At 43.6% G+C, this 24608-nt stretch overlaps 1 protein-coding gene across 1 annotated transcript in view; it reads left to right on the top strand.

Moving 5' to 3' along the window:
* The window catches only part of LOC124553812 (proteasome subunit beta type-6), a 52541-nt gene that overhangs the window by 6554 nt on the left and 21379 nt on the right, over window positions 1–24608 (top strand). The window contains exons 2-4 of the mRNA XM_047127796.1: window positions 3379–3578; window positions 11646–11775; window positions 20962–21106. Of these exons, the coding sequence (XP_046983752.1) occupies window positions 3379–3578; window positions 11646–11775; window positions 20962–21106 (475 nt within the window). The remainder of the gene's footprint in view (window positions 1–3378; window positions 3579–11645; window positions 11776–20961; window positions 21107–24608) is intronic.

The following is a 24608-nucleotide window of genomic DNA, read 5'->3' on the forward strand; positions in this document are numbered from 1 at the left end:
CTAGGCAAGTGCACAGTGTTACCACAACTACACGGACTATCTAGGCTCGCCACACAGCCGAGCCACTCCCCCATCGAATGCTACCTATCTGTAGCCCCTGTCAGTCTCCTCCGTATTCGCTCTTCAGAGATTCCCACGGGAGGTCAGACGTATTTGTACATTTGCACTGAAGAAGGTGGATTCATTGCCCAGCTGTGCCTACCAAATTATACGTGTGTGTGTGTGTGTGTGTGTGTGTGTGTGTGTGTGCTTTTGGACATGTCCTGTGGATAGGTGGTGTTTGATGGTAGTGTGGATTAGAAGTGAGGTGAGCTGACGTAGTCCGTGCACTTGCGGTAACACTGTGTCCCGGATGGCACAGTGGTTACCAGACCTACCTAGTGAGCAGGAGATCCCAGGTTTGAATCCTGATCTGCTACAAATTTGCAGTCGTCGCCACTGATTCCGCGTAATGTCCCAATGCAGCTGGCAGCAGTGATCCCTCCCCTCCCTTCCCCTTTTCCTTTTCCTTTCGTCCTCTCTCCACCTCCAATTTACATACAATTCCATGGACATCTTTCATCGACCTTAAGTGGTTAAAAGTGATAGATGTTACACTGTAGAATCGTGTTACCCCATGCTTGCTGTCTTCCGTATTTGGTCTCTCAAAGCTGCCAGTTCATCTTGTATTGTATTCCTGTAAGCAGTTTGTCTGACATTGCCTACTGCTCCCTTTCTAAATCGACAAATGCTTTAAATATAGATTTGTCTTTTTTCAACTTACCTACTAAGATAAGTTTTCGGGTGAGTTTTCCAAGAATGTTCACGTCTTTCTCCAGAACCTACACAGATTTCCCCATTTGTCTTCTCCTACTAGTCTTCTCATTCTTCCATAAATGACTATTGGTAATATTTTACACCTGTTTGACTGGTGATTCGGTCTTTATTTGCTCCTGGCAAAACCTACCTTTTTTGGAATTGAAATTATTACATTCTTAAAGTATGATGGTATATTACTTACATCCTGCAATATGCAGGGTGTTACAAAAAGGTATGGCCAAACTTTCAAGAAACATTCCTCACACACAAATAAAGAAAAGATGTTATGTGGACATGTGTCCGGAAATGCTTAATTTCCATGTTAGAGCTCATTTTAGTTTCTTCCACCTACACTCAATGGAGCACGTTATCACGATTTCATACGGGATACTCTACCTGTGCTGCTAGAACGTGTGCCTTTACAAGTACGACACAACATGTGGTTCATGCAAAATGGAGCTCCTGCACATTTCAGTCGAAGTGTTTGTACGCTTCTCGACAACAGATTCGGTGACCGACGGATTGGTAGAGGTGGACCAATTCCGTGGCCTCCACACTCTCCTGACCTCAACCCTCTCGACTATCATTTATGGGGGCATTTGAAAGCTCTTGTCTACGCAACACCAGTACCAAATGTAGAGACTCTTAGTGCTCGTATTGTGGACGGCTGTGATACAATACGCCATTCTCCAGGGCTGCATCAGGGATTCCGTGCGACGGAGGGTGGCTGCATGTATCCTCGCTAACGGAGGGCATTTTGAACATTCCTGTAACAAAGTGTTTGAAGTCACGCTGGTACGTTCTGTCTCTGTGTGTTTCCTTTCCATGATTAATGTGATTTGAAGAGAAGTAGTAAAATGAGCTCTAACATGGAAAGTAAGCGTTTCTGGACACATGTCCACACAACTTATTTTCTTTTTTTGTGCGTGAGGAATGTTTTCTGAAAGTTTTGTCGTACCTTTTTGTAACACCCTGTATCTCTGTCAGTATATTTTGTTTCGTACGTAATTTTCACAATATTTTTGTCTCAGGTAAAATTTATTACAGATTAAATGCTCAGTTGACAGTTTTCTCACTACTACTGTCTCATTTTCAATCCTCTCGAATTGACTGCAGACAGACCTAATTTGTCTTGTCCTGGTAATTTTGAAGTTGAGTGGCTACAGAGAGGTGCACTCAGGTTGTTATACCATATTTGCTAAAATAAATGGTGAGTGTTCAAATACTTTGGTGTAACTTTTTCTGTTTAATCATGTTATATTTGTTACAGAAGGAAACAGCAAAGAGAATATCAATGTAAAGCGGACAAATAAATTTGCTCTGCCAATCTCGCAGCTGTAGAAAAAATGAGGATACCAGTTGGAATAGCTTTGTCGTTGCTGTTTCTCCAGAGAAAGTTGATAATTCTGAGGAATATTCTGTATTCTGTGTTCCTCATTTTGCCTAAGTCTTCCAGTGCTCTTTCAGATTCTTCGTGCAGTGTCATATCTCCATTCTCTTTCCTCTCTATATAATCATCATCATCTTAAAGTTTGCTTCCCTCAGTGTACCAGGCAACTTCAGAAACGCACAGAGAGCACGAAATTTACTGTCAGCCGACAGTTGGAGCCATCGCAGCTGCAAGCACAGGTGTCGCTTTGCTCTGACACAGTACACCATTCCGTCAACTAATTAGAGCTTGCGGCCGCCTCGTGAGTTCTGCCGCACGGTGTCGTGGGACACTGCGGCATATTTGCTGTTGTCTCGTCATAATGCAGCCTCAATTTTTGTTCTTGGCTTTTAGTTCTCAGATTTTCTCCCTCCAGAGTACTGGTTGGATGTTACCTTTAGTGTGTCTAAACTTGAGTTTTCTCATTGTTTGTGTTTCTGTTTGCACTTGACAGTCCGCTGCTTACACTCGCACACCAGTCTGTCCAGCCTGATCGGGTGTCATTTGAGTTGTCCCACGCATATGGTTCAAATTCGGACACACAAATGTGGGCGTGATATATATTGCTTCCGGCTTTCAACTTAGCTTCTCTTTTCCCCAAAGGTGTCTCTAATTTTCGTGTAGGTGGTGCCTATTTTCCCTATAGTTATGCACAATTTTAAAGCCTTGCATTTGTCCTTTTACAGTTCTCACTATGCTGCTATGTGCTCTCTGTGAATCTCGTCTCCAGGATTTGTGCACATATTTTGCTTGTCTCGTTTGCTGCATTTTTTATACTTTTGTGAAAAAAACGTATAACTTGCTATTAGAGAATTTCTACTGGGTCGTGTCTGTTCGCACATTTAATCCTCTGCTGTACTCACTATTTCCTCCGTCAAAGCCACTAATGTGTTTCTTTCTACCATTTGTCAGTTGTTGCCTAGTGCCGTCTCTGAATTCTTGGCAATGTCGGGTTTGTAAATTTGTTTTGGTCCCGTGTTCTTAATTTCTTACCTTCTTGCACTTTCTCGAGTTTCAATCTTTTGTTCTCAGCCAGTTAGTTACGGCCAGTGTGTCCACATTTGCTTTTTTATGATGGTGTTCGTAGTGGTTAACAGACCGTGGCTGCCCCAGCTGTTGTCAGTAGGTTCACGTAGCACTTTCTGCCACAGACATCCATTATGGCCGTGGAGTACGATGGTGGAGTGGTGATCGGTGCCGATTCCCGGACGACGACCGGTACATACATAGCGAACCGCGTCACCGACAAGCTGACGCGCATCACGGACACCATCTACTGCTGCCGCTCCGGGTCTGCGGCCGACACTCAGAACATTGCTGACATAGTTGCCTACCATCTGGACTTCATGCAGTGAGTATCGGCATTAGCACATGCTGCTGTTTTAACACTTGCACTGTGCCAGCATACATACAGGATGTCATAAACTACTAAACAGGGCCCCTAAAATGTGTACTTCAAGAACTGTGAGCACTTCTTCAGCAAATGGGATTTTCTTTGCAGTAACAAAGATGGAAAAAGTTTTCATAGCTCTTAATGCATGCATTTTACAGCCCATGTTGACTACACTTTTTTGCTTCCAATTTTCAGGATTTTTTGTGTGTGTGCGTGCGTGCGTGCATGCGTGCGTGCGTGCGTGCGTGCGCGCGCCCGCGCGCGCGCAGGGGGAGGGGGGGGGCCCTCATTCTTCAGTTTCGTCAGCTTTGGCAGGCTTTGCTTAGTCACAATAGGGAAGACGAAGGCTTCTGAAAGACTAATTCTTCTCTGTTGAACTTTTCGGCAGTTACTTTTTCGCAACTTAAGTTTCTTTACGACAATAAACTACTAATACATAGTGTATCGTTTAGTCTTGCCGTTAAAGGTTTGACTTTTCTTTGCGTATTTTTTCAGAAAACACGAAAAGATCGTAACTTCGCGAAGTCGCTCTTAGGCTTAAATTTTGTAAACGTGTTTGTTTCTTGTTTCAAGGTAATTTAACTAGTTTCTCGGTAACAAATAAGTAAACTACCGTAAATAGCGTATAACTTCATTGTTTTAATACAGATTTCAGAAAAACAGCGTAACTTTATATCAGAAACTTGCCTATATACATTTGTTTATAGGCCTAATTCTCGTAACGTTTTTGGAGAATCAAAGTTAAAGTATCTCGTTTAATTGTCCTTTTTTCATTCCATCGAGTGAAATATATAATAAATAGCGTATACCTTCGTTGTTTTAATACAGATCTCAGAAAAACAGTGGAATTTTAAATCAGAAACTTGCTTATATACATTTGTGAATAGGCTTAATTCTTGTAACGTCTTTTTTGATTTTCGGTAATTTAATTGATTTATTCTAGTTAAAGTATTATTTTTGCCATGAGTGAGAAGTGCCTGACTTGCCGTAGAATTGTTAGTTCCGGGGTTTGGTGTGATGGATGCAGTAGTTTTTTTCACTGGGGGACTGCAGTGGCGTGGGTGTTGGGAAAGTGGATCAGGCTCAACAGTGGTTATGTAGGATTTGCAGCAGAGATAGGAAGACAGTGGAACAGGAGGGGAAAATTGCTGCCCTTCAGGCTGAGCTAGATCAGGCTAGGGAAGATCTGGACAGGTTAAGGAGGGAGAATGGCAAAGAGAGGTGGGAAGTGGCAACAGGTAGCAGAAGGAACAGGCCTAGAACTAAGTCTGACAGTTTTGTGGTGAATGTCAAAAATAAGTTTGACCTGTTGCTTCAGTTAGAAACTGATGAGCCTCAAGCAGAGGTAGGTGTAGGCAGGACACAACAAACTTTCAATAGGAAATTGAAAAAGAATGTAGGAAAGTCATCGACAAGGAAGAAAGTTTTGTTGTTAGGCAGTTCTCATGCCAGAGGTGTAGGCCAACTTCTGCAGGAGGAATTAGGACCAGAATACCAGGTCACAAATTTTTTCAAACCAAGTGCTAGTCTGGATCAGGTGACAGAGGATTTAGGTTCACTCTGTAAAGGATTTACCAGGGAAGACACCGTGGTTATTGTGGGAGGGCCAGGGAACAGCATTGACAGAGATCCTGGGTACAGTATAGAGTGTGACCTGGTAAAGATTGCGTCGGCATCGAGACACACCAATGTTGAATTTGTATCTGTCCTGAGACGCCATGACCGGCCTCATTTGAACTCTTCTGTTGGGAGAGTTAATTTGGAGTTGGAACGGCTGCTTGGGTCGGGTGCGGGGGCTCATATTGGTGTGGTTCCTGTTGATTATCTCAGTAGGTGGGACTATACCAGGCACGGCCTACATCTCAACAGGAAAGGGAAGGGGAAACTGGCTGGGGTAATAGCAGGAAATTTAAGGGGGGGAGGCACTGCCATGAATGGTAAAATACCAGTGGTTACAGGTGTTGGAGCAGCACCTTTTCTAGGATAGGTAAGACAGAAAGATGTCAAGTTCTACGAGAGGTCAGGATTGAAACAAATCTTCAGTTTAGGAAAGAAATTAAACAGCACAATTCTAGCACATTGGATCACCAATCACAGCTATCAATTATAAATTTTCACCAATCACCAGAAATTTTATCTCCACCAAGTTGTATCTCAGTCCTAGGTAATTGCATTGATGAATTAAAGTCACCCAACCCAATTGACATAATCTGCCTCTCTGAACACCATGTGACCACTGGTATAGGAACTAGGCCTAAGCACAATGAGAAACTCAAACATGAGAGTACTGCAAATGTTAGAATAAGGAAAGGTTCTCATAAAAGTATAATTAAAAATAATGTAAGTATATTTCATCAAAATATTGGGAGTTTAAAGAATAAAGTAGATGAGCTTCTGGTTTGTTTAGAAGATTTAGAAGCTGAGAATGAAATAGATATACTATGCCTGTCTGAGCATCACATTGTTACTGATATGGATAAGGTAAATGTAAGTGGTTATAAGCTCTCTGCACATGTAATGAGAGAAAATATGGAGAAAGGAGGAGTTGCCATATATGTCAAAAGTTATCATTGTGCAAAAAGTATAGAAACAAAAAAGTTTTGTGTAGAGAAACCTATAGAAGCATGTGCCTGTGAGCTTAAATTAAATAAAGGCACATTTATAATTGTAACTGTATATAGGTCCCCATCAGGAAATTTTCATCTATTTCTGAAAAATTTGGACTCCTTGTTGTGCTATCTGTCAGACAGGGGGAAGCAAATTATTATTTGTGGGGACTTCAATGTAGATTCTCTGAAAGAGGGTAATAGGAAAAATGACCTTTAAGTATTACTCGGTTCTTTCAATTTGACACCCGTTATTGATTTTCCTACTCGGGTGGTAAAGGATAGCAGCTCACTGATAGATAACTTCTTTATAGACCAAGGTAAGTTGAACCAGATAAATGCTCAGCCTGTTGAGAATGGTCTTTCTGATCATGGTGCACAGCTGGTTACAATATATGACATAGCTCCATTCAGCAATACTAAACAGTCCTCCAAAGTAGTACGTTCAGTCAACGATTTAACAATTGCAAATTTCAGGGAAAGCCTACAGCAGTTAGACTGGGATGAGGTGTACCGTGAACCTGATGCCAATTTAAAATATAATTTATTTCATGACGTTTTTGTAAATGCATTTGAAAACTGCTTCCCCAAGAAAATAGTTATTTAAATATACTCGTAAGTAACCTTGTAACAAACCATGGCTTACTAAGGGTATAAAAATATCTTGTAACCGGAAAAGGGAAATGTATCTGACAGCAAGAAAGAGTAGTGACCCAGAAACTATCAAAAATTATAAAAACTACTGTGTTATATTAAGAAAAGTTATTAAAAAAATCCAGGAGTATGTGTATCATGTCTGAAATCAGCAACTCTGATAATAAAATTAAAACAATTTGGAATATTATTAAAAGAGAAACAGGCCAACCAAGAGCACAGGAAGACAGTATTACCATCAAATTGAATGAAAACTTTACGAACAAAAAGTCAGAAGTTGAAAATATTTTTAATAATCATTTTCTAAATGTTGTGGATATAGTAGGATCCAGGTGTTCATTAGAAGATGCTAGGCTGTTAATGGAAGAGGCCATACCTATGCAATTTGATACAATTGAAATCTCACCCACTTCTCCCTCTGAAATTAGGAAAATAATAAACTTGCTTAAAAGCAAAAACTCGCATGGAATTGATGGCATTTCCAGCAAAATACTAAAAGCTTGTTCTCAACAGATAAGTAAGATTCTCAGCCACCTGTGTAATAGCTCTCTAGAACAGGGCATTTTCCCTGATAGACTGAAATATGCTATTGTTATACCTTTGCATAAAAAGGGGGATAGACTTGATGTCAACAATTACCGTCCAATCTCCCTTCTAACAGCTTTATCCAAAATTTTTGAGAAAGTAATGTATTCAAGAGTAGCTTCACATATCTGTAAAAATGAAGTACTAACAAAATATCAGTTTGGTTTCCAGAAAGGTTTTTCAACAGAAAATGCCATATATGCTTTCACCAGTCAAATTTTGAATGATCTGAATAACCGAACACCACCCATTGGGATTTTTTGTGATCTCTCAAAGGCTTTTGATTGTGTAAATCGTGAAATTCTGCTAGACAAGCTCAAGTATTGTGGCATGAGTGGGACAGTGCACAAATGGTTTAATTCGTACCTAACTGGAAGAGTGCAGAAAGTTGAAATAAGTAGTTCTCGTAACATGCAAAGATCAGCACATTCCTCAAACTGGGGAACTATCAAGAATGGGGTTCCACAAGGGTCAGTCTTGGGTCCTTTGTTGTTCTTATTGTATATTAATGACTTGCCATTCTATATTCATGAAGAGGCAGTTAGTTCTCTTCGCTGATGATACAAGTATAGTAATCACACCTGAGAAACAAGAATTAACTGATGAAATTGTCAATACTGTCTTTCAGAAAATTACTAAGTGGTTCCTTGTAAACAGTCTCTCACAGAATTTTGATAAGACACAGTACATACAGTTCCGTACAGTGAATGGTATGACGCCATTAATAAATATAGACCTTAATCAGAAGCATATAGCTAAGGTAGAATATTCCAAATTTTTAGGTATGTCCATTGATGAGAGATTAAATTGGAAGAAACACATTGATGATCTGCTGAAACGTTTGAGTTCAGCTACTTATGCAATAAGGGTCATTGCAAATTTTGGTGATAAACATCTTAGTAAATTAGCTTACTACGCCTATTTTCACTCACTGCTTTCATATGGCATCATATTTTGGGGTAATTCATCACTGAGGAATAAAGTATTTATTGCACAAAAGCGTGTAATCAGAATAATAGCTGGAGTCCACCCAAGATCATCCTGCAGACATTTATTTAAGGATCTAGGGATATTCACAGTAGCTTCTCAGTATATATACTCTCTTATGAAATTTGTTATTAACAACCAAACCCAATTCAAAAGTAATAGCAGTGTGCATAACTACAATACTAGGAGAAAGGACGATCTTCACTATTCAAGATTAAATCTAACTTTGGCACAGAAAGGGGTGAATTATACTGGCACTAAAGTCTTTGGTCACTTACCAAATAGTATCAAAAGTCTGACAGATAACCAACAAGTATTTAAGAAGAAATTAAAAGAATTTCTGAATGACAACTCCTTCTACTCCATAGAGGAATTTTTAGTTATAAATTAAGAAAAAAAAATAATAAAGAAAAACAAAAAAACGCTAAAAAATAAAGTTGTTATATTAACTTAAGTATGTTGTTAAATTAACCTAATTATGTCATGTATTGGAAAATTCGACTCGTTCCACATCATTACGAAATATCGTATTCATGATCCATGGAACTAGTATTAATCTAATCTAATCTGTCTGAATCTTGATATCATAAGATTCCAAATTGAACTTTTCATGTAAGTTTAATTTGTTTTAAAGTTTAGATTAATTTCAAATTAAGATATTGTGGTGGCTGTTTTGTTAATAAGTACAACGCAGTGTGCGTGCATGTCTGAAGGACCATCGCGTCGTGCTTCTTAACAGTATAGGCACTGCAGTATCGTATTCACCCGTAGAACCTTGTCAGCATCTTTCAGTTAAAATTGTAGGAGTTTTATAATGAATGTACAAATGTGGGTTTTACAAGGGGAGGCCACAACGTTTGGAACGCGGATTTACTGTAAACTTCGTACACTCGTAATACTCCACGAGAACAACAAAATGTGTAAGCAGTAGCGCTTACTTCTCACGCGTTACTGAGAAAATCGCAAGAGAATTTCAGTCGTCATATATACATATATATATATATATATATATCTCTGTGCGTGGCCATTTTTACCATAAAGTGGCTGCAGCCGAGCGGTGGTGGCGCAGTAGCTCAACATGCTCGGTCAGAGCGATAACTACCCTTTTTAGTAAAAAAATCTGAGCGAACGGATCAACGAACAAACTGAACGGGTGTCATTGGACGTCCGCCCTGAACAAATTCAACGAACAATATAGGACAAAAAATTTTTTTTTAATTGGTTGGGGTTCAAGCCGCTGGGTCGAGTTCCGTTAGGCAGTTTTTTGTTTTTTATTTTTTATTTTCAACAGTCATTTTCTTTAGTATTTATATTACAGTTGATATAATGGGAAAAATATGTGTAATTGGATGAACTTTTATTAAACTTACAATGTTATTTGGCAGTCTACTAATTTTTATTATCACAAATAATGTAATATTCGTAACTATCGACTGATAAATGACCAAACACATAAAGTGATACTGAAAATGTATGCTTGTCCGTGATTTGAGAAATCCATTATACCTGGAAGAATCCTGAAATCACTTGTTACCTTGAAGTTTTGACTGGCACAGGCGGCTTTTGAAAGATGTACAATTAATCGTCGCCTTCAACATTACGAGCACAAGTTGCAGGATGGTATTTTTCGAAAAAACGTGGAAAACATAAAGTTAATTGGCACCAGCTGCATTGAATAAATGCTGTGTTTCCACATACACAAGGTCCTTTGACGTTTTCCGTGGAAAAATAAACCTCGTTAACTTTTTCAAAAACCTCTTTCAGACAATAGTTCGGAAGCGAACCGTGCATAACGCAGTATTTCCTTAAAAATCAGTGCTGATAATTGGTTATGCAGTATCAGGTGTATTTTAATAGCGTCTTCCGAGAAGCACTTTCTCGTTCTCTTTCGATTAAATATGAACAGTTTTGAAGACACGGACAAGCATACATTTTCAGTATCACTTTATGCGTTTGGTCGTTGACTAGTCGATAGTTATGAATATTATATTGTTTGTGATAATAAAAATTAGTAGACTGCCAAATAACTTTGTAAATTTAATAAAAGTTCATCCGATTAAATGTATTTTTCCCATTATATCAATTGTAGTATAAATAGTAAGAAAAATGACTGTGTTGAAAATAAAAACTGACGAACGAAACTTGATCCAGTGGCTTGAGTGCCAACCACTTTATTTAAAGGAAAAAAAATAATAAAAAAAACAATCATTTTGTTCTGTATTGTTCACTGAATTTGTTCAGGGTTGACGTCGAATGACACTTGTTCAGTTTATTCATTGATTGGTTCGCTCAGTTTTTTTATTAGAAAGGGCGGCTAACGCTCTGACCGGACACGTTGAGCTACCGTGCCGGCACCACTCGGCTGCCGCCGATTCGTGGTAGGAATGGCCACGCACAGATACATATTGAAGACCGAAATTATCTTGCGATTCTCTCTTGAGAAGTACGCGCTACTGCTTACACATTTTGTCGTCGTCATGGAGTACTAAGAGTGTACAAAGTTTACAGTAAATCCATGTTCCAAACGTTGAGGCCTCCCCTTGTTAGACACGTGGACAATGTCATATGGAAATTTTTGTCTGGCCATGAATTGTGCAAAAATAGCTAAAATGGTTAAGTTGACTGCTCGTAACAAGCAGGAAACCTGTTTCCAGTTAGATAATGTAATGTTCCCAAAAAATGAAACTATTGTCTGAAATCCATTGTTCCTAAATTCTTCTCTAATTTCAATTTATTTGTGTTCTATTAATGTTGATTTGTGTGGAACGTTGATAACGATAACTAAAGTAGGAATCTTTTGTATCCTTTAGTTACTGTTATCGAAAGTTCTCAATCGGTCAACATCAATACGACAGTAACTTGGCAGTTGTGCGATGACAGTCGCGTGAAAATGTTCTTTGTCTGTCGGACAATAAGTAATTATGCAGTACAGTCACACTGCATTAACATTCCATTTTGTTTAGATACTACGAGTTTACTCTCAGCTGCCGTGTATCGGGAGGTAAGTCACAGGCCACAAAACCGAAAAACTCTGCACGGGTCGAGAGACGGTACCGCGTTGTCGAACTCTCGTAAACTCTACAGGGAACAGAGAAGGAAACACATTTGTGTAAATGTAATGAAATAAAGCTAATGCAAAAACAGTGAAATGTGGACGTGTGCCTCGTAACGGACTATCCCGACGTGTCGGCAGGGTGGAGATGGGCGAGCCTCCGCAGGTGAAGACGGCCGCCAACGTGTTCCGCGAGCTGTGCTACAACTACCGGGACTCGCTCGTCGCGGGCGTCATCGTCGCTGGCTGGGACAAGCGGCGCGGCGGGCAGGTGAGTCTGTAGCGGAGCCGAGTAGTGAGTGGACTGGGCTGGCAGCGAGCGGCAGGCGAGCAGAGTGCTCCCGGCCCTGCTGTGCGGAGGGGGTAGATTGCTGGCCGTCGGGGTGGCGCCCGGCACCTTACATTCGGATGTGTGTTCACTTAAGTTTCGTGAGTGTAGCTACTGTTTCTTAGTAAACAATAGTTCTGTTATTTTAAACAGACCTTCAGATGGAACCTCTATTGTTGCCAGCCAATGCCACCATTTCTGCCCAGCAAATGAAATTTTAGAGACTAACACTAGTGAGATCAACAGAATACTGGACCATTACTCAGCTTTTGGAAATATGTCAAATCCCAGACAGTATGAAAAATGACAGATATTGTCAAACCACTTGAAAGTTCTTGTGGAGCCTGCATTAGTGATGACTTTTTGAAGTCGGAGGTGATCAACTCTCGGAGATAATACACACTTGTTTAAGATCTGGGGAAATGAGAGTTACATAGAACTGGAACTGTGCACTGAAACACTTACTGCATTAAAAAGATCACACACACCCTAGTGACTACAGAAGCTGCTATCTCTTATCAGTTAGCACCAAATTTTGGCACTATTGCCACATTTTTGGACTCCACGTCGCGGTAATTCGTGGTTCCTGATCTGGGGACTGGTAGCCGTCACCAGTAAGCTGCGGGAGTGCTTCGGCTCTGACTGCCTAGATTGCAAGAATGGTGAAAACCTGGAGGTGTGCTGCACGATGAGGAGGTGGAACAGTTGTTTGAATGCAACCTCCGGGGAACGAGCTGCGCATCAGTTGTGAGGCTTACCTAGGCAGGCGGGGCTCTGTCTGTGTGGACTTTTATTTCCGTAGGTGTTTGCAGGACTGAGATGGTTCCTTCAAAGTTTTGTCCTCCACCTCCCAGTGGAATGGGTGGGCCACTGGTAGCTACTAAGACCCAGTCAGATAAGAGGGCCTCTGCAGTCAGTCTTCTGGACTCGGGAATCTAGAGAGTTTAGTAACAGAATGCGTGCTGCTGGCCAGAGGGAAGTTTCGAAAAGTGTTTAGAGGGGCTTGCAGGTACTTTAGCACATGTGAAATGGGACACTGTTGGTGGAAACATCGAGTACCCGACAAGTAACAAACCTGCAGAAAGCCAAAACCTGTGGGAATATGCCATTGAGGCTGGGCTCTACGCCCCATTAAACTACAGTAAAGCTGTTGTGATGTGCAGAGGACCTGGTGCATATCCCCAAAGAAGACCCGAAAGTTAAATGTGCCTAAGAAGGCATTGTAGATGTGCAGTATATTGTAGAAGGCAATCTGACTCGTTCATCCTTACTTTTAATAGCACATAACTTCTGGAACGTACTAAGGCGGGTTTTCTTCGCTTAGACGTTTGGCCCTGTGTCCTCGACCCAGTGCAGTGTTTTAAATGCTAGCAATTTGGGCACACCACTCTTGTAAGCGAGGGAGAAGCCGCTCGTGGCAAATGTGGTAAGGTTGCCCACGAAGGAGTCGAATGTTTGTCTCCTGCAAAATGTGTGAATTGCACTGGGGCTAACTGCTGTGTCTTCCTTGAAGAATGGAAGCTACAGGAGATTAAAAACCACAGATTCCCTTCGGTGAGATCGAGACTATTTATAAGACCGTACGGCCCCTGACGTTCACTACCTCCTTTGCTTCAGTTGTCAAACAGCTAGTACAGAAAAGCAATACTGTGACACAAACGGAGGTAGCTAGTCCTAGCAATAGTACCTGCATTTGTTAGTGTACTTGTGCTCCTGCAGTTACTTAACAGCCTGGAGTTCCTTCCAAAACATCGGAATAGTTGTGGTCGCTAGTGTTGGGGATCTTCCTGCTTTCCCTGAGGTTCGGTCCAGTCCAATGTCGAGTACTGACACTACCGTTGCTGTGGTTGTCGTCCCGAAACCTACCCGGGGCAAAAAAATTGAATGCCGAGCGCCTTTCACAGGCAGAATCAGAAAGTAAACAGTCCACGACATCGATGTCGTACTATCAAATGTGTCTCTCGACTCTTCGGTAGAACTGACTGAGCTCGACAACTGGTGGGGCAGTGTTCTCACCCCGAGACTGAGCCTCCGCCTGTTAGGAGCTCCCCTCCCCGGTGGAAAGGCAGAGTGAAAGTGCAGCCTCCCTTATAGTTAGCGCCCGTATTACAGTGGTACATTAGTGGGTTCGGGAAACACGGGGAGAGACTGAAACTGCTATTGCGGGAATGCTCCGTGTGCCTGTGTCTGTGAGAAACACATTTTAAAGCCACGGACAGTCCTACGCTACGGGGCTATACCCCTCACCGAAAGGATGAGCTGAGTGGGGACAGTAGATGCTGGGGGTTACCGTTTTTGTCAGTAACACGCATCACTCCTTCGCCCTTCCCCCGGCTGCTGACCTGCGAGCAGTTTGTTGAAATTCGTGGGTGTCAGAGGTCCACTGTTTGCTCCCTGTACCTACCTCCACGTAATGCAGTACACTGTGAGGCTCTCTTAGATCTCGTAGAACAACTCCTGCGACCACTTCTCCTACTGGGAGACTTCGGTGCCCGCCGTATTTCGTGGGGCTCGACCTCTCCCGACCCTCGGGTTCGGGTTTCGGAGAGCCCCGTGACGACTCGAGAGCTGGCCGTCGACACGGGTACTCTAGTTTCTGCTCCGCTAACGGGGCATTCTCGGCCGTCGACCTCTCTTATCGCTCTCCGGCCCTCGCAGACGCCGTTCGGTGGGAGGTCGTTGACGTCCTTCGTTCCGGTGACCACTTCCCACCCCACCTTCAGCTACTGGATGGAGCACTACCTGAAAGAGAAGCCACCGATGTGGGTGGTCACCGGGGCTAACTGGAAGCAGTTCAGCCAGCTGGCCACATTCGAACATTGCAACAGTGTCCGGGAACGGGTGGACCACCACATCGCGTTAGTGGTCCGTCGTGCTGCTGAGTTATCCGTGCCGAAGTCCTCGGGTTGTCTCGGGAGGTGACCTGTACCGCGGTGGACAGGTGAGTGCCGTTCGGCCATCTGGGACAGGCTTGTGGCTCTGCAACAGTATAAATGCTGCCCTACAGCTGAAAACCTCCTAGTTTTTACATTCGCGAGTGCCGAGGCTCTGCGAGTAATCGGGGAGAGTGAGAAAATGTTGTGGCGAGTGTTCCTGGACTCTATTGACTGTTCCACCTATTCTGAAAAAGTATGGGAAGCCGTCAGGATGATTTCTGGTAAATGCAGTCATTTACCAATAGCAGTAGTGCTGAAACGGGGATGTCTCCAAACCGTGCCCAGACACATTGCTCAGACTCTGGCAGAGAATTGTTGCCAGTGCTATCCGGGATCCAGTATGTTGTTGCTACAATGCAACTGTAGAGAGGGGAAAACTGGACTTAAGACTCAACAAACTACCCTTTCTCCAAGTGGGAGGCTAGTGATACTGCACCCAATCACAACCAAATCCAGTACTGCACGTTTCATTTGCGAACACCATCGAAGGAAACCCTTCTCTAATCTTTTAATCTATCACAGACAGTTAACTTCCTCAACATGTGCAGACAGGCACTTTCGATACTTTCCTCTCGAACCGGGAAAGGTCGACATATGTCAGTAGTTATCGGAGTATCACCTTAATGAGCTGCGTGGGAAAGATCTCGGCGCGAACGGTTGACTGTCGTCTGGTCGGGATATTAGAGACTGGGGCAACTCGTTAGCCACTCAGTTGAATTCCAGAGATTTCGGTCCACTGTTGACAACTTTAGCCTGCTAGAGGCAGCTATTTATTGGGCTTTTCTATGCAAATATCACTGTATTGGCATATTCTTAGATACGTCTGAGATGTACGATACTACTTGGGGACACCGTATTCTTGCACAACTGCATGAGTGGGGCTTTTGCAGCCACCTCCCCATTTTTTTGTACAGTTTTTCCTGTCTATGTGGCGTTTTAGGACCCGAGTTGGTGATTCGCTGACCGATCTTTTTGAGCAGGAGAATGGTGTCACTCGGGAAAGTGTTTTAAGTGTTACCCTCTTTGCCATAGCCGTAGTCTACATTGAGGAATCCTGTATAGTGCTCCTTATTTGTGGAAGATTTTTCTGTTTCCTTTTCCTCTTCCGGTGTTGCAATAGTGAGACGTCAGTTGCAACTTACAGTGCAGAAGTTAGAGGAATGATTCTAGTTATATTTTTAATTTACCTGTCTTGCTGAAGAGGGGCACCATCCTACATTTTAGGTACTCTGTGAGGTTTCGGAGCCTCATTTCTGACTCCAAATTGTGGTTGCCACACTTGAGAGAACTGAAAGCCAAAGTCCTGAAGGCAGTGAATATCTTAAAGTGCCTTAGCCACAGGTCTCGGGGAGCAGAGAGCGCGTGTCTGCTCCAGTTTTATACGGCTTTCGGGTTCACAGGTGGACTACGGGTGCACAGTGTGTGGATCGGTCGGGACTTCACATTTGAAGAGTGTTGACACTGTCGACTGTGGGGGGGATTCGGCTGGCCACAGGTGCTTGTAGGACCGTTCCCACACCCAGTCTCTGTGCTGAGGCAGGAGAACTGCCACTAACCATCTGGTGGAAACTCCTCACATTGTGTGGGGCGTGTCTGTTCCTCGCAGCTCTGACCGTCCGCATACCGTTCTGTTGCTCGTTCACCTCTGGATTGCCTTTTCTCCATCCGTCTACGAGCCAGGGTTTTAACAGTCTTCCGCCCTGTTTACTATAGAGGCCCAGCGTAATTTTAGATTTAGTGCAATAGAGGAGAGATTGCAGTCCTGCTTCTGTTTTTAATTCGATATTTTCTAACATTTTGTACGACCACCACAACTGTGTAGCTGTCTTTACAGATGCGGTCTAAGCAAGGAGGGCTCCGTTTGTTGCTCTGTCATTTTTCCAGATTGTGTCCTCGAGGTCTGACTGCCTCAGGAATTTACTGTTTTCGATGCGGAATTGTATGCGATCTTCTGGACACTGCAGCAGGTGAGACATTCTTCCAGTGCTAAATTTGTCTGTTTTGATTCTTCACTCTCTTGAACATTTGTACCCAGCAGATAAAGTAATCCAGAATATCCAGGTTGCCCTCCTCCAGCTATGACGATTGGGGAAGGTGTCCTTCTGCCGGTTACTGGGGCACACAAATGTTGTGGGGAACGCGAGGGAAGATCTAGCAACCGAGGAGGCGTGTCGTGAACCTCAGTTCTTTGTGTGCCATCCATCTGCGTGCTATCACCTGCTTTTCAGGTACAGTCCTGCACCGACGGGAAGAAGAGTGGCTGGAAGTGGCCACCGATAAGCTCCACGTAGTAAAGCCCACAACTCGGCCGTGGCGTGCCTCCGTTCGGCCACATTGACGCGACGAGGTCTTTCTTACTCGTCTTCGCATAGGCCACAGCCCCTCGATGTGTAGCTCCTTACTACGTAAGAGGACCAGCTGATGTGTGGTGATATGTGGTGTACAGGTCACTGTGCACCACATTTTATTGAACTGCTTTTTATTTTCCGACCAGTGGGCCGAAAGAGATTGCTCGTCACTACAGATGAGGTGGCTGCGGGTGGATAGGCTGTATGGAATGGGCTTTTCGGGATGGAATGGGTGACAGCTGTCGAACTGGGGGTATTGCTGGTGGATGGTAGGTTTGATGTTGACAGAGGAAGGCACCTACGGTCTCATTGAGGCATTCGCAGACTGTAATTACCCTCCCAGCCGTGTGTGTGTGTGTGTGTGTGTGTGTGTGTGTGTGTGTGTGTGTGTGTGTGTGTGTGTGTGTGTGTGGTTGTGTGTGTGTGTGGTTGTGTGTGTGTGTGGTTGTGTGTGTGTGTGGTTGTGTGTGTGTGTGGTTGTGTGTGTGTGTGGTTGTGTGTGTGTGGTTGTGTGTGTGTGGTTGTGTGTGTGGGGTTGTGTGTGTGGGGTTGTGTGTGTGTGGTTGTGTGTGTGTGGTTGTGTGTGTGTGTGCGCGCGCGCGCACAATCTGGAAAAATGTTATGGTCACTCAACGGCAGGGTCATCAGCACCCTGACACTTATTAAAAAAACGGATGTGGAGATGAACTAAAATTGTTGTACACGCGTGCACTTGAAATGGCAATACGGTCAGTCTCAAATGCACTCTCACATGCAGTACAACCAGTTAGGAGGGAAGAAGGAATTAAAACACAGAGAAAACAAAACATAGATGAGCTAAAAGAAAAACACAGGGAAATGTGACTGGCTGACCACTCGGAAAAAAAACTTGGGTGAGCCGTCCATCCTGTTGACACATTAGAAACATCTCCCTAAGTTTGAAAACCGATCTCTCTAGCCTTATCTCTCCAGCCATCCACTGCCACCTGCAGTCCCATCCTCTGGCCACAGAGGAGCACTCCCCTCATGACTCAGTACCGCCCAGGACCGGTGCAGCTGAATCACATTCTCCACCACGGTTTCGACTACCTCTCACTGTGCCCTGAAATGAGAAATGTCCTACCCAGTATCCTTCCCACTCATTCCACAGTGATATCCGCCGCCCACCGAACCTACACAATATTCTCGTCCGTCCGTACGTGACCCCTGCACCCGACCCCTCACCTCGTGGCTCGTATCCCTCTATTAGACCTAGCCTGTACTTCCTCCTGCCACTACCTACTCCATTCAGGTCACTAGCATGACCCATCCCATCAAAGACAGGGCTACCTGTGAAACAGTCATGTGATCTAAAAGCTAAGCTGCAACCACTGTGCTGCATTCTACATGGGAACCACAACTGACGAGCTGTCCGTCCACACGAATGGCCGCGGACAAACTGTAAGCGAGAAACAGCTGAACACACTGCCCGACACGAAGAATGTCGCTTCGATGACTGCTTCACGTACTGTGCCATCTGGATCGTTCCCACCGACACCAGTTTTTCTGAATTGCACAGGTGTTCGTGTAAAGCTCTTGGCTCAACCTTCATTAGTCTTTGTCCTTACTCTCTAGCCCCTTCCCTATTCCCATTCCAGCACTAAACTGTCGTCCTCTATTTCCCGCTAACCCTCACCTGCCCTCCGTCGAACCTCCCGACTCCACCTAGCTGCCCCCCACCCTCTCTGCGCCTCGGTCCGACAAAGGCCTTGTTTGCTGAAAGCACATCTTTCTGACAGCCTTCTGCGACTCAGCATCTGCACTATATCGTGAGTAGCAACTATCCTTTTCGTAGTACTTTTACATTCTATCCTAGATTTTCCATTGTTGCATATTAATATTTCTTCATTGCCATATCGTGTATATTAACATTTTGATGTTTTATCCACATTTGTTTCTTTTAATGTGTGTAAGGCCACTGCTAACCTTGCCATTGGGTGTCGCCCGCAACACACACACACACACACACACACACACACACACACACACACACAGTGTGGTAATTAGTCTGGAAAACGGGGAATTATCACGAAAATTGAATTTTTTGAAAAAGTCAGGGAAGTCCCAGGGAATTCTCAAACTACATGGGTGACGAATTGTTAGTTGTTAGAAAGAAATGAAAGGAGCCACTTTGCTGGAGTTGTGTAAAGAATGATTGAGTGCATCAGATTGTTTTAACAGTTTTGTGCCATCTCGTGGGCTTGCCGACCTCAGTAGCCTCCTTTACAGCGGGTGGGTTTGTGAGCCACAGGCCCATTTCCCATTGCGATTGCAACATTACCCTCTGGTAAAAGTTGTTTGAAGAGCACTGCGGCAAGTATTTCTTACAACCTCGAGGTTGCCTAGCATTGATGCAGCATAGCGGAGAATAATGATGGCCAGCAGCAAGGGAGGAATTTCTAGAGGCCTTACAACTTACAGAATTGTCAGAAAGACTGTAGTAGAGTATAACTTGATGTCATGTGCAACAAAAATTAGTCCAGGTAAATATGTAATTTCGACCTGAAAATTATGTAAAACACTGAGGACTGGCCTCACATTTAATAATGTAACTGGATTTTGTTTCTATGTTTTATTTTCATTAATAATTTGTGAGATATGTGTGTGTTGATTTTGCAGTATTTGAAAATTACAGAAATATTTTTAAAGCACCCTTGATATTCGCTAAATTAAGCCTTACCCTTTTTTCCGCTGAACCTGATATTTCTTCATTCCTATTGTTTTTATTCCTGGCAGTTTTTTTTCATTCAGGGTCAGAAAGTGTCTGAAATACAGTGTTTAGGCCTAAATTGGGCGTCTAATTTTTAACAGTTTGTCTGGTAGATCCATCCGTCATTTGACAGCCTCTTCTAGGGGTTTGTACCTGTCACACTGCGTAAGAGGGTGTACGACACTCTCTGAGACTTTGAAGTAGACGGGAAGACCGGAGAGCTAATCTGCCTGACTTACAAATGACATCAAAAGTAAACTCTCCGCTGTTTAACTTACTTTGAGACAGATCTGAAACTGAAACTTGCTGGCAGATTAAAACTGTGTGCCGGACCGAGACTCGAATTCGGGACCTTTGCCTTTCGCGGGCAAGTGCTCTACCGACTGAGCTCCCGAAGCACGACTCACACCCCGTCCTCACAGCTTTACTTCCGCCAGTACCTCGTCTCCTACCTTCCAAACTTTACAGAAGCTCTCCTGCGAACCTTGCAGAACTAGCACTCCTGAAAGAAAGGATATTGCGCATACATGACTTAGCCACAGCCTGGGGGATGTTTCTAGAATGAAATTTTCACAGCAGAGTGTGCGCTGATGTGAAACTTCCTGGCAGATTAAAACATTCTACAATTTAGCTGTTATTACTGAGACTAAAGAAGAAACTAAGTATACTACAGAAAACTGTAAGTGATGGTGAGGATGGTATCCAAAAATCTGCGTACAAACAGCTGGAGAGTTCCACTAAAGGTGGAATACACGATGATTTTACGGTTGACCACCTTCAGAGACTTCAGCAAGATCGTGCTTCCGTGCAAACTTAGAAACAGCTGTCAAATTTCAAAAGAAAGTCAAAATCGTGTGGAATCGTAACAGAAAGCAGTATCACACAGTGGAAAATTACAATTATATGAGGCTTTTCTTTTACTGCAAACACACATTTATGTATTATCTGTGTGCTGCAAAAAAGAAAAATTTTGCATAACAGTGCACCACTTTTTGAATATTCTGTATTACTGAGTTCACGGTCTCGACTGTGAGACCTAAACTTGGCTCTGCGTTTTTTACGACTAAGTGCTCAGCTAAGTGAAATCTCGCACTTACTCCCCTCCGTCTGTCCGCAGGTGTACTCCGTCCCGATCGGCGGGATGTGTGTCCGCATGCCGGTGACCATCGGCGGCTCGGGCAGCACCTACGTGTACGGCTACGTGGATGCCAACTTCAAGCCGGGCATGACCCGCCAAGAGTGCCTGCAGTTCGTTACCAACAGTAAGTAACCTGCCGCTGCCGTCTCAGTAGTGTTTTTCGGAGACTGCGGCGTAATCTGTCCGGTGCACTAGTGATTCAGCTGAACACTGTTGCTACCAAATGAGGAATCTGTTAGTGTAAAGGGCAGGCACATCCCTACCCATAGAGTAAAAGAAGGAGAGGGATCCGAATGTGGTTGACCAGAGGCACTCCGTAACCAGACTTCAGATTGGCCAGTGCCTGTGAAGTGTCGGTTAACTGCTGGGTCAGCAACAGGTACGGAGGAACCGTGTGCCACCACAGTCCTTCAAAAACTCTAGATTTTCATATTCAAAAGAAGTTCGCAGTCAGACTGTCAGGGTGCCGACTCCGCAACACTCGTCGCCCGCCTTGGGTAAGCTTAGTTTCACGTCTGTTTTCTCACGTGGATGCTGCTCACGATGTTCGTACTTTACAGCGCTGCTAGTGATTGCTGCTTCCGTTTCCTCGTACCGCACGAACTGTGGCACTGATGTCTGTTGTGCCAGCAGTTGAATCCTTTGCTTTACCTAATGTGTAGAATTAGCCTTCCTAGTAGAAGTTGTGTGAATGCAGTGAGTCTTATTCGGGCCCTTGACTCTTCTGCTAAGAGTATCCTTACCGAGTCCCAAAATTTGCACCTCTTCCAGGTGGCCCTTGACTGTGTTTGGTGCTGATGAGTGCAATCACTTGCTGCAATTGGAAATTTGTCTTTCTGCATTTTCTAACTGCTTTGGAATTTCAGACAGACCTGAACCCTCTTTTTTTTCCCCCCCTCTGTCGTATCCTCGGACATGACACAGTTAGTTGGCAGTCTGGCAGTCACTACTTTGTGAGCTGGTATTTCAATAGTGCCGTTCTTACGAGGCTGTGTTTTGGTGGACCTGTACACTCGACCGAACAGTCGTGTCCCAATTGTTTCTCCACTCTTTGGCAACAGGGTGGAGATAAAATTCTTTGTTTGTGCTTTAAAAATGTCAAATTTTAGTTTAGACAATGAATTTTACTTTTTAATTGAGAATGCAGATAATGTCCTCCTGAGCAATTTTAGTTCACTGTAAAGCCAATCGACAGGTAATCACAAATGGTTGCAGTTACTTCCAGTCTGTGCACAAAGTTACAGAATTGTAAAAGAAATATTCACTCTTTCTCTCGTGTGTGCAGTGTCCCACATTATCCTAATAACACGACTAAAGTAAAAACTGTGGAGTACGGGAGAACGGCCTCCTCCTGCAATTGTGCCTAAGCAGTAGAGAACAGTAAGTGTGTGTAAATAACCAGAGATCAGATCCTGTTCCTGTTACAAAAGGAGTTCTTCAGGGCTGTGTTCTTGGACACGTTCCGATTATTGTGTGTATAATCTACCTTCCAGAATGACTCACGAGATTGTATTGTCTAGGCAACACCACCTTAATTGCCGAGATAAGTGTTGTAGTCGTTGGAAAAGAACAGAGCTCCAGGTGCTAAAAGAATACACTGAAGCAGAAGTCATTGTAGGTACTGAAAGCTGGGTAAAGTCAGAGATTCATTGAGCTGAATTTTTTTGCGAAAGAGTAATGCTGTGTAGAAAGGGTACATCACTGTTGGTGGTGACATCTTCTTTGCCGTTAGCTGTAGTCGTATCGTAGGAGAAACAGTAGTAGTTAGTATGGATTGACATCATGCTTGACAACCACCAAAATAAATATTTGACATCAATATATATGTCTGCTTGTATATACCAGTCCTTTTTTCCCCCTAAGGTAAGTCTTTCCGCACCCGGGATTGGAATGACTCCTTACCCTCTCCCTTAAAACCCACATCCTTTCGTCTTTCCCTCTCCTTCCCTCTTTCCTGATGAGGCAACAGTTTGTTGCGAAAGCTTGAATTTTGTGTGTGTGTTTGTGTTTCTTTGTGTGTCTATCGACCTGCCAGCGCTTTTGTTCGGTAAGTCACATCATCTTTGTTTTTAGATAAAATAAATATTTGGTTTCTTTTACACAGTTGCTTAACAGTTCAAAGAAAACTTGAATCTCATTTCAAGTGGAAAACTCTCACGCAATTATACTTGGTGGTGCCTTCAGTCTGCCCTCAATATGTTGGTGAAAATATGTGTTCAAAGTGGGTGATGCTTTTTCAGAAAATTATTTTGAACAATTAGTTGCAGCCACGGGTCTCCACTCTTTTGCGAGTACGTGCTCGGCTTTCATAGGGCCGCAGCCTTTGCAGCACTACTTCCCTTTCTGTGCTGCGAACCTCTCCCCCCCCCCCCCCTCCCTCCCCCCCACCCTCTGCCTTTCCATCTTTCCAGGTGTAGACCCCGCTCAGACTTGGTACATGATTTAGGACCCTGGTTTTCTATTTCATTTCCAGTGCTTCCTACACCTTTTCATTAATAAATAAATGGTTCAGTTTTTGGGTTTGATCTGGTACCAATTTTCCAAATTTTTCAGAAGTGCAGATTGTGCAGGGAATATCACCCAATGTGGTGTCTATTCTACCTCTGTGCCTTCCCACCTGAGCACTCTTCCTGTCCGTTAAGGTAGTACGCCCAAAACCCGGCACGATAGCCGTCCCGTCGCGGATGAGCTGCCGAGTACCTGCACACGGAGACCGCACTGTCGGTGCCCGAGCTGATAGCTCCCCGCGTCTGCTGAGCGGCACGTACCCTCAGTGACCTGGGCACGGGGACTCAGAGCGACCGATTACTCGCCGGGTAGCCGTTGGCGAGGCTGGGTGGCACCTGTAGGGAGAGCCCCCGTTCGGCGACTCGGCAGTGGATGACTTACGTATAAAGTGGATGAAGCTTTCTCCTGCTGTCGGTCACGTGGCCCCGGCAGTCTCTTCGCCACCAGTAGTTTTCCTTCCCTGGCTGTGCCGTGGGAAGAACGTCGGGCTAAGCAACGAGCAGAGAGGTACTCCCCCCGATACTTGGCTTGTAGCTGCCAACTATTACAGATTATCTGTAATTATTACAGTTTTATCACATTCATTTCGGAGTTAAGCAGAGGTAATAAAAAATTACAGAAATTGACACTATTAGTTCAATATTTTATAGATTGTAATGGTCTCTTTGCAGAGTAAATGTAGTAAACCTGTCTACAAATGATTTTGATGCAAAAGTCCAGTGTGGTAGCCGGCTAGTGGTGGAACTAAGAAAATTGGTAGACACGTCATCCTCGTGCAGATGTTGTAACCGACTGTGAATCTGCGCGCGACTACTAAGGGTGATAATGTGCACGTGAGTCCAGAACATAGTTCACTGATCGTTACATAAGAGAACAAAAATTATGAAATAAATAACAAAAACAGTTAATAAATAGGAGTCCCAAGTTCTCTGAAGTTTTTGATTTGAATGAGTGAGTCTACAAAAAATCGGGCGCTTTTAGAGTTTCACACAGTATTTCCAGTGATCAGGGTATTTCCGTCTAGTGGGTACGCACGGAAATACGCCAGGACTACATTGTGTGCATTGTGTATAGACCACTGATATTTTCGGTAATTTTTACATTGTGTTCGGTGGTAA

Source organism: Schistocerca americana, chromosome 11 (assembly GCF_021461395.2).
Source record: "Schistocerca americana isolate TAMUIC-IGC-003095 chromosome 11, iqSchAmer2.1, whole genome shotgun sequence".
In the NCBI taxonomy this organism is placed as follows: domain Eukaryota; kingdom Metazoa; phylum Arthropoda; class Insecta; order Orthoptera; family Acrididae; genus Schistocerca; species Schistocerca americana.